Raw genomic sequence first — 10,571 nt, 5'->3', positions numbered from 1 at the left:
GGGCTTCATGACACTTCAATGGCTGCAGATTTGATGAGGGCTTCACGGCACTTCAATGGCTGCGAATTTGACGAGGGCGAGAGAGAGAAAGACGAGGTCGAGGAGAGAGACGAGTGACAGAGAGAGAGAGAAGACTGAGTTCGACGCATTCAAGGGTGTGTGTGGATGTTGAAGTGAGTTGAGTTGAGTTGTGATGATAAAATATTATTAAAATATTATTTTTTAATATTATTATTATTTTAAAATTTGAAAAAATTGAATTGTTTATTATATTTTGTATTGGGATTTGAAAAAGTTATAATAATGAGTTGAGATGAGTTGAAGTAAGTTTGGTAATCAAACGAAGCTTAAGAGAACAGAGAGGGCTTCGATGCAAAAGGAACAGAGATGGGGCTTCTGCGAGAGGGAGACGAGGGGTAGGGATTTTTTTTTTTTTTTTTTTTTTTGATTCGGTGCATTGTGCGACATTATTAGTGAAATGGGACTGCTACGTGGCAGATTCTTATTGGAGGTCGGTTTCACCCCAAAAACAGATGTACTGGTTAGAAGATTTTCCCTTTCAAAAATAGAAAATTCAAATTCAAACACTATCACTTCGTTTGAAAAACTTCATAAACCGATTTGAATTTAAAAATGAGTTAAAATAAATTGAGATAATTTTAAATAAATTGAATCAAATGTTATTTTTTAATATTATTATTATTTTAAAATTTAAAAAAACTGAATTGTTTAATATATTTTGTGTGAGAATTTAAGAATATTGTAATAATGAGATGAAATGAATTGAGATAAGTTTTCAATCCAAAATAAGATTGAGCCTAATTTTAAGCTGAATCTAACATTCAAATATCTAATTTTCAAATCATTAAATTCATCTCAACTCAAAATTTCCTTACACGTAAGACCCACAATCTTTTTCAACTTTTTATAAATACATCTTAACTCATCTTAACATCTAAACACATCTAAATTTATCTTAGATGAACTTTATAAAACTCATTGTATCATCTCAACTCATTACTATTAATAAAGAACTCAACTCAACATCCAAACAGGATCTTAATTGAGACATAACGAAGGCTGCAACTACCATTTACTTGGATTCCAAGGTCACAATCTATTGCCAAAGAAAAGTAACCTCACCTTCAACTGGTCTACATTTTTGTCCTGTGACTAGAATGGCCATTCCAATTAAAGTAATTAACTTTGCACTTGATATCTTTAAAATTATTAGTATTTCAATTAGATGCATATCATTTTCTTGTAGCAAAGGTAGATAATCTGATTCCATAATGAAAAGCATTCACATAACAAAATCATATGACTCCAGAACTAACATGAAACTGGATATATGTGTTTCACGAATATTGAAATCCAGGAAAGCACAGATTCAAATTTCAAAATGGTGATAAGACATCTACCTAACTGTATTTCCAATGTCCTATGTACAATGTTTGTTGCCGAAAACTTACAACCGACCCATCTTAGTTGTTGGTGCTCGTTTCAATATCTTCTGGTACGTGGTACGTAGAGAGGAAAAATGCACTCTGATGCTTCTGTAAGAACCTGCATCACAAGATGGATAATCTCTCAGCATTAGTATAGAAACGTGTTTGAGGCAGGCAGGCTATCCAGCCTTGTTTTCTATTCGCACATAGATCTACGCGAGATCAACATGTACAAATGAAGTGACGCACTTTCAATTAAATGAAATGCAACACGCAACTTTCGTTATGCCATGCTCAGCCAAAATCAAGCTTCCAACACAAATAAAATCAAGTTTGCCACTCGCTGTATAAATTTCAGCAATACAAAATTTATTTTTTGGATCAGTAGCATACATAGTAGATCATCCTGGACAAATATATATGTTAAACATAATGACAAGATGCCATACTTGAGAAAGTCAATTAATTTTTGCTGCAGTTCCATCAATGTCTCCTCTTCAATGTTGGCATGGTACAATAACTCGGGCAACTTAACTGCAGATGGGGGAAGAATTACATTACAAGCACGAAGTAGAGATGGTTATAACTTTTTACAACCAAAAAGAAGCTACATTAAGCAGTTTTAGAATTATTAAAAATTAGAAAAAACTAGCACAGGACAAGCAACAGGGCAATCCACTTTTACAGACATCTTTCTCTCTCCGTGGAAACAATAGGTGCCTCATTGCTGCCCCCCAAAGAGGCCAAACTCTTCAAGCTCATTCGGTTTGCATAGATGGTTGCATTACATTCACTACATACTTTTTAAAGAAAGTTAGCAGCGAAAAGACAACATGAAATTGGGATTTTGCTGTTTTGTTACTTTTCATTGTCTTGGATTTGACTCACTAAAAATCAACTGAGTTTTATGTAACCGTTGAATTTGCATTAATGCTAGGTTTTCCAGTGGGAATGGAATCAATGGGTAATTTGAAAAGGACAACAATATATATGAGTTATATAATGACTTTTGGATATGGATACTATTTACTTACAAGTTTATCAAAAGGTTGGTGTGAAAACAAGCAGAATTAGAAATCTTATAAATCTTATGGTATATAAAAAAGATTATCCTACCGAAAAGGCGTAAAAGATGTTCAGCACCATATACAGTTGAAGGAGAGACATCATCTGAATTTGCTTCATCATATTGCTGACGCTCACTTTTGTATAGAAGCATCACTGGCAATACTTTGTCGAAGTAACAACGTAATCCTTTCAGAACTTCTCCAACTGAATCAGATATTCTATATCCATTGGAGCATGTTGCAAGAGAAGAACAACGGCTTTAAATAAAATAGACATTTAACAGACAAACATTGCATATGCAAAGTGGAATCTCTAAATACAGAAGCTGCAGGGTGCATAAATAGTAAGTTTAACACTTGAGGGTATTTACACAAAGGCTCTCTTTTCACAGTTCTGAACTTAAAGAACTATATCCATTAATCTAGGCATGCGGAGCACATCACAACCATTCCATGCAAATGCTGCAGACTGCTTGGCAAGCATGATGTGTGAAAAAGGGGCAAGAAGTAACATCATCAACCAATGATTTGATATTTTTTATATCACCTCAGTTACAGAAACAGAATAGAGTAAATATAGAGGATATTCAGATGCCAATGGCACAACTATAAATTTTATCATTCACTAACATAACATAAATCTAGATCTAAACTGTAATTTTGGTGAAAGACACCTCAAGATATCAGAATGAGTGGGAATTTGAAAATAAATAAACAATGACAGGATTTTATCAGATGATTCTAACTATGAAGTATTGTATCATAAATCACAGATATATATATATATATATATATATTCTAAACGAGCCCATTTTTTTATTCAGCGGTTCCTTTTTTTAGAATTTTATCAATCAGTAAGTTACATGGCACCCAAGGAGTCTTGCAACAACGAAATCACCCTCCAGGTGAAACAGGACCATCTGAATGGTAAAGTCATGTTATTTGTTATGCACATAAAAAAATTTTGCTTTCTGGTTTTGTCTTTTTTCTTTTCGGGACAGTAAAGCCAAAGTGAGTTGCCAATAGTCACAAACAGATATTTGTGTAAACCAATATGTTTATTTCCCCCTCCCATTTTGACAATTAGATCATCAAAAATTTTATCCTTTTGCAACTTTGAAGTGAGCCAACAGAAATATTTGAAGACAAAAGCCATGTTGAATATGTTTTCTCCGTTGCTTTGAGTAGAACAAAATCAGCAGGAACCTGGAAGTTACATGACCAATGCTGAAAGAGGAAGAGCTTAAAATTTTATATCGAGTATAAATGATCTTGTAGTCTCTTATCCATGTATAACAAAGTTAGAGTGCAAATATAAACCAATATACATTAATTGATATCATCAAATAAAAATCAGTGTCTAAAACAACTTACTATTAATGAGGAAAAGAAAAATGTTGAGTGAACCAAGCAAAGACTGAAAGGTGGCAAAAAAAGCAGGCAGGAGCTTACAAGCCATCCTTCTTCATCCTATAATCCAAATACTTCCTCAATATGTCATCAACATTTGGGGTACGTGGAAGTTTAACAAGCTGCAAGGGAGGACATAGATAAAAATGAAAAAAAAAAATCAAAGTTATAAATACATAAGAAAAAAATGAAAACCTATATGTACGTGACTGATAACTAGCAGTCACACAACAAGGTCTACTTTGCCTAAGATAAGGTTGTTCCCGTCTGATCCCCACACCCTTCTATTAATAATACTGCTGGGCAGCCCAACTTGACCATGGGGAAACTATTAAACCTAATCATTTCTATCTTCAATGTAACCTGTTCTTCAATATGCTTTCTTAATGTTGTTTGTCAGATATAATCCACCCAGTTCATCACCCTCATGATGACACATGAGCATGGTACTCTCAGATACTATGGTGGCATTTGGTTCCCTATAAGTTCATGTTAGAATTTGTCAAATTACAGCTATAAGGTTATTACAAGTAATTTATAACAATAAAATAATTAAAAAAAAATGAGCACCACACTAATGACCAACTAATTGAGATTTGCTAGTCAATGGATCAAATTGCAAAACTACTATTCACCCTAAATTACATAGAGTTCCAATTTGTATCCTAAACTATCAATAGATCACACTATGGTCTCTCTTTTCAAATTAAAACTATCAACAGTTTAATGTCCAAATTGAAAGTAATTTAGAGTGAAAATGAAAAATAGGTGGTGGTTTATGGGTAGAAAATGCAATTACCCCAACTTCTAATAAATAGAAAAAGTTTTTTAAGACAAAAACTCATAGGGAAGAAAAGATAAGCAACTCCACAACATCTACAGACAAACACCTAGGACACAAGAATATCAAACCAAGATTAAAAAAGGAATTATATAAAAAGCATACTGGCTAGTGATTGTGAGCATAGATGAAGAAAGATGGAAGGAGAGGGAAGATGCTTTTGCTTGTTCTCATGTTGTTAAAGGTTGAGCAATGGTTTTTCATGTTATCGAAGGGTTGAATAATGAAAATAGCAAGTTAATGATAGAACGGATCAGTGCAATATAATGAGTTTCTTATTTGTTGATCATTACTAACAAGTAATTGCATTCATAGATCCCTATAACAAATTTTTTATCCATACATCCCCTTTAACAGTCAGGTAACCATATGAGATAATTAAGAATGCAAACTTCAGTTCACAACACAGAATATGTAGGGACCATGTAATAAAATGATCATCTGTACATCCCTATAATAACAAAGAACACAGACTATGGTTGATAGTGCAGAGTGTGGCTAGAACAAAGACAACATAAATAAGCCCTGTGAATCATCTATACCACATTTAGAATTATGATAATAACCTAATGACATTAGGCACTTATATTTGGAACTTGACAAAAAATCATAAAAAAGAAACTTTTTACATGAGCTCATAGCTTCTTTGATATGTCTTGTATGCATAAACCTTGAAAAAAAATGCACCGACTACATTCCTGGGCATGTTCCTTCTGTAAATAAAATCCCAGCAAAACAGATCACTCATACTCAAAAGTGTAGGTTTATAACACCATGAGAACAGAAAAGAAACACAGAAAATTTAGGAATCAAGAACAATAACATGCACATCAACATGACAAAAGAAGAAGGCTCCTCTCTTCAATAGCAAGTCTAGTGAATATTTTAATAGCAACCATGTTTGAACACCAAATTTGGCACTATCTGATGACTACAAATCTCTCTCTCTCTCTCTCTCCCTTTTTTGGCAGGGAGGTTGGCCAAGTTAGAAACCTTAGGTACAAAAGAATAGAGGATATACATACCTTGCCTAAATGAGTAATAAATTCACAATCGTCAACCAATTGTTTCTTTAGCGGAGGTGGGAGTTGGATGTTCACCAGCCTGTCCAAGAGTAAATTGCCATCCTCCTAACGATAGACAAATGGCTTGGTGAAAGATACCAAAATAACAATTGAAATCCCAAAAATGTCAAGAAAATCTTTTAACTGATATGGATGAATTATCAAACGATGCATCTGAATTAATCAAGACAATGCAAAAAGAACAAAACAATGCATGGGTGAACTCGAAGTGCTTTAGGCAATACCTTACTAACAAAGTCAGTCTTTCGCTTCTTGGCCCTTGCCACTGCATATAATTTACAAGATAGGTTAGGAAAAAGGAAAAGGACAGAAAAATGGTTATTACTAAGTGATCAATCTTTCCATCAATAATCACTTTTCTTTCTGAAATGAAAGGATCTAGACACACATATTCATGGAAAAAAAACTTATTAAAATTTTTTTTAGTTATTCTAAACAAATTTGTGCCTTCTTGCTTTACTAAGTTAGCCTTATATCCTTCCAGTAAGTTTAGCCTATAGCACCTCAATAATGATATCATTCCAGTCCCACCATAGTTGAGTATAAGCAAGCCTTCCTTGATACCTGATAGTTAAGAATTAAACTAGACCCCAGACGCCCCATCCCTCTACTGCCTAAGCTCATGCCATGGGACTACAATTAATGTAAACACATGAAGGGCAGAATGCTTAAGTTAACCACCACCACCCTCCTCCCCACAAAAAAAAAAAAAAAAAAAAAAAGAAAAAAAAAAAAAGGGAGAAACACAGAAAAGAAACACTTTAATGGCTCGTCTACCAACATGCTTGGGCATGAAACATAAGTTTGGGCTTCTACTGTTCATTAGCATTCCTACTTTTCTTATATTGTCAATGACTGAAAGCTCTGCCATTAAAAGCAAGGAGAAAAGAACAACAAAGAAAGGAAGAATAGAATAATAATACAAGTTTTATCGCTACATCAAAAGAGAAAAGAAAAGCAAAAAGAACAAGAAAGATAGAAAAAAGGTGCTGTGTGCTAGGGCTATGCCTCTTTCCTATCAATAAAACGTTACTCTTGTAAAAAAATATAGAAAAAGAAATTAAGAGCATATCTGATACTTAAGATTTCATTTTTGTTTAAATGAAGATATAATTAGTCGTAATGAAATTGGCAAGAGGATAAATATCTAACTGTGGGAACTTTTTGGTTTAATCAGTGAAGCTCGAGCTAGCTTTGTATTCTTCTCAAAGGATTGCTTCTTATTGAGGGCCTGCTGTTTCTGCACATTTTCTTCAGTAAACTTCATCAGGCGATCCACACCTACCCATTCATCCCAGCTGTCGAAAAACAAGGCCTGAATTAATTAAGAATTACCCAGAGTTGATAAGCACAACAATAAGCCACACTAAATAGGAGAGCTAAATTGGAGAGGATAAGTTCAAATAGGAGAACCTCAAGTATAAAAGTTACATAAAACAAAAATATAAATCTCTAAAGAAGCCATACATACCAAGATTGGAGTTCAAATTAAACGCGCTATGACAGAAAATATGAAGCATTATGTTATAAATTAAATTATAAAGGAAGAAGAGCTATAGTATTTGGATTGGAGTTCCAAAAAAACCAGATCCAAAAGCAGTAATATATGAGCTGTTGGATTTCCACTTGCAATTACCAACCACCTCCCACATAGAACATTACAACCGAAATCAGAACATTTCAGATTTCAGGAACATTTGGGAAGCTAACTCACTTTTTGCTCCATCCCTGCATGGCACAAGAATTAAATCAGGATTCCACACTAGAATTATCAAATTTTGCATAAATCCAACATTCACGTCATGATTGATGCAACTAAAGAAAAAGAGATAAACATAACATCTATATAGCAATGAATAACCAAAAGAACGATATAATACTATGGCACAACACATTGCTGAAGAACATACATTTAAAATATAAAATGACCAAAACTGAAACACTTACAGGATAATGAACAAAAAACCTCCACTCCATCTGGTATTCAATCTTTGTCACCTTGCAAATAAAACATATAGCATATTATACTAACCATATTAAAGACCATAAACATTTACAACACATAAAGTTAACAACATTTGACACATCAATCTTTCCAATAATCCATATGCATGCTCCATATTTCTATATTTTTTAATATATTAATAACTCAAAAGCTCTTCAACAAGGCACTATCACGAAGCCAGAGTGTTTCATAATGCTTGGGAAAAATTATGTTTTGCACTCTTGCACTATCATTGTTATTTCAATTTACACCATAAACGACCAAAACTATCAATTTTCACCATAAACTGCCAAACTTTGGCACTACCCTCATTTGAGATTGATAAAACAAACAAAAAAGATATCAGGCCCTCAATAGTCACATCTTACTGAAAATGCAAATTGACAAATTTTGGCAGTTTATGTTGAAAATTGATAGCTTTTGTAGTTTAAAATGTGAAAAGAAAAAACCACGGTAATTGGAAGAGTGCAAAATGCAGTTTTTCCCAGTTTTTAATAAAAATTTCACAAACACCATGCTGACGTCAATTTTGTTTTTCAAAAAAAGTGCACAAACACTTACAAGCGACTGGATAAGTATAAAAAATAGTCAGACCCCGAGCAGTTCCCAAGTGAAAGTAGTTGTAGTACTCTCCGGCTATGTGGCTACAGAAAGAAAAGGCAGATATATTTAAAGGGGCAAATTACATAAGCCCCTTGGGTTTTCGTCAATTAATATGTATGATGTATCCCATATATCCAAGCTAACCTTTATTAACCAGAAGTAAGAGAAAGACGGCTAAGAACTAAAGCCTATTCACTTGAATACCCAGCGCATTTTACTATAACAGTACATAACCATGGTAGCCTTAACTGTTGACACATGAAAAAGCCGTTCTGTGAGTTCTTTTGGCGCCAAAATACAACCAGTGATCCAGGTGGGCCAATTCTGGTGCCTTGCTGGATCTAAGTACAACAATGACTTACTAAAGGTCTAAATTGTATCGATAGTAAACCATAGGTTGCGAACTGTAATAACTACATAAGAAAATTGTAGCATCTGATGCCTACTCACTTCGATCATGACAAAAAATGCAAAATTGAATACTTCTTGAAAGAAAAGAAAAAAAAATAATCGTGTTTCTCGCGAAAAAAATGGAAGTCCACGAAGTTTTCGAATTTACTTGGTGCTTCTGTTAAAAGGATTCTTGATTCTGGAAAAAGACAAAATAAAGCAAGAAATGAGCATAACTCAATTTTTCTTTCTGTATTTTTTGAACTTCTACTATAATTATTTTGAAGAATACCTCGGAGAGAAAAATCAGAGTGGAGGGAGAAAAACCAAGATATACAAAGAGAGAGAGAGAAAGAGAGAGACAGAGAGAGTACCTTGGCTTCGTATATGCGGACGCTATGGAAAGCAAGGACCTTTTCTCCTTCGGAGAAGGGGCAGGAATCGGTGTCAGGAGGGCAATCGCCGTCGTCGCCGTCAATTTCCATGTCGGGGTCGGTCTTGGTGATGTCGGACTCGGTGGCGGAGGAGTCAGTAGCCCCAGTCTTTGAGCTTCCCATTTCGGCGGTCGATATAGAAAATATATCTGATCGATCCTACGTATTCTTGAATAAAGTTTGATTGCGAGGACGCCCAAGTAACTGAGAAATTCTGGGTGTTTTCTGTGCTTTGTCTAAACGCACCGCCTTTGTTCGAATCAATCGCTAACTTGTCGGAGTTGTCTCTTCATTTCACTAGTGGTTCCTTAAAAAGCATAACGGGATGATGTCGTCGTCCCTAACAATCTTTTTCCTTTTTTGGGATAGGCCTGAAATTAGTTGAGGATTTGATGGTTGAAATATTAATAATCAGTGTTTGGGATTAAAATGACTTCAAAGTTCAAACTGGTTTATGGATTTGTAAAAACCTTTTTAGTTTTAGGTCTCGTGTTTGGAAATGCTTTGGTCATGTTTGGTGAAATTAATTTTTTAAAAGAAAAATAATATCTACAAACAAACCATTACATAAATCCATAAATTATATAATTTTATATGATACGTTAGTTTATAAAATTATTTTTATTTTAAAAACTAATGGATAGCATGAAGTCGCGTATTTTATAAAAATATTGATGGGATTGAGTTGTTTTCCATCCATTAAATAATAAATAATGTTATATATAATCGTGAAGTATGTGAGTATTGTATAATCATTTTAAAAAATAGTATGATTTATTATTAAAAAATTAATTTTTTTCATGTATATCCCATATTAATTACTCACTTTTTTAAAGGGATTGTATAGTATTTATACACTCAATAACTATAAATATCATTTCTTTTAAATAAGTTGGATGTAGGTGCTATTCTTTAGAATGAGAGGGATGAAATGCTTATGCTATGTATAGAAGGAAAATGGTGTATATGAGGTGGTCTTCAAATGCTATGTATATGCTATGCGTGGAAGGAAGATGCAGGCCTTCAAATGCTTCTACAAATAGGTGTCTCGATTTGATTTTATAGGGTAATTCTTTGGTTATTGTGGGAGCAATCTCTTTTAATTCTAAGCATTTATCCTATCATGACCCATTATTATCAGAAATTAAGATTGCGTTTAGATAATAAGATGATCTCAAATGATCGGTTAATAATAAAAAATAATAATAATAAAATATTAATAAAATATTAAATAATAATAAAAATTAATACAAAATAACTAAATAATAATAATAATAAAATAATAAAT

At 33.5% G+C, this 10,571-nt stretch overlaps 1 protein-coding gene across 3 annotated transcripts; it reads right to left on the bottom strand.

Annotated features, from left to right (window-relative positions):
- Positions 1-1,333: 1,333 nt before the first annotated feature.
- On the bottom strand, positions 1,334-9,764 carry LOC121242809 (protein MRG1-like). Of its 3 annotated transcripts, none has more exons than XM_041140759.1 (10): positions 9,224-9,760; positions 7,799-7,840; positions 7,566-7,579; positions 7,004-7,149; positions 6,076-6,116; positions 5,792-5,896; positions 3,968-4,047; positions 2,565-2,734; positions 1,898-1,982; positions 1,334-1,566 (listed from the first exon to the last, which is right to left on the bottom strand). In XM_041140759.1, exons 1-10 carry the CDS (start codon positions 9,404-9,406, stop codon positions 1,485-1,487), a joined length of 948 nt encoding a protein of 315 aa, XP_040996693.1. In that variant the 5' UTR covers positions 9,407-9,760; the 3' UTR covers positions 1,334-1,484. The 3 variants fall into 3 exon arrangements, with proteins under 3 accessions (XP_040996693.1, XP_040996691.1, XP_040996694.1); XM_041140757.1 differs by having other exon boundaries at positions 7,799-7,849; positions 9,224-9,756; XM_041140760.1 differs by lacking the exon at positions 1,898-1,982 and having other exon boundaries at positions 7,799-7,849; positions 9,224-9,764.
- Positions 9,765-10,571: the final 807 nt, after the last annotated feature.

The sequence above is a fragment of the Juglans microcarpa x Juglans regia genome, chromosome 8D (assembly GCF_004785595.1).
Source record: "Juglans microcarpa x Juglans regia isolate MS1-56 chromosome 8D, Jm3101_v1.0, whole genome shotgun sequence".
NCBI lineage: Eukaryota > Viridiplantae > Streptophyta > Magnoliopsida > Fagales > Juglandaceae > Juglans > Juglans microcarpa x Juglans regia.
The sequence above is the reverse complement of the archived record's forward strand: the minus strand, read 5'-3'. Positions and strand labels throughout refer to the sequence as shown.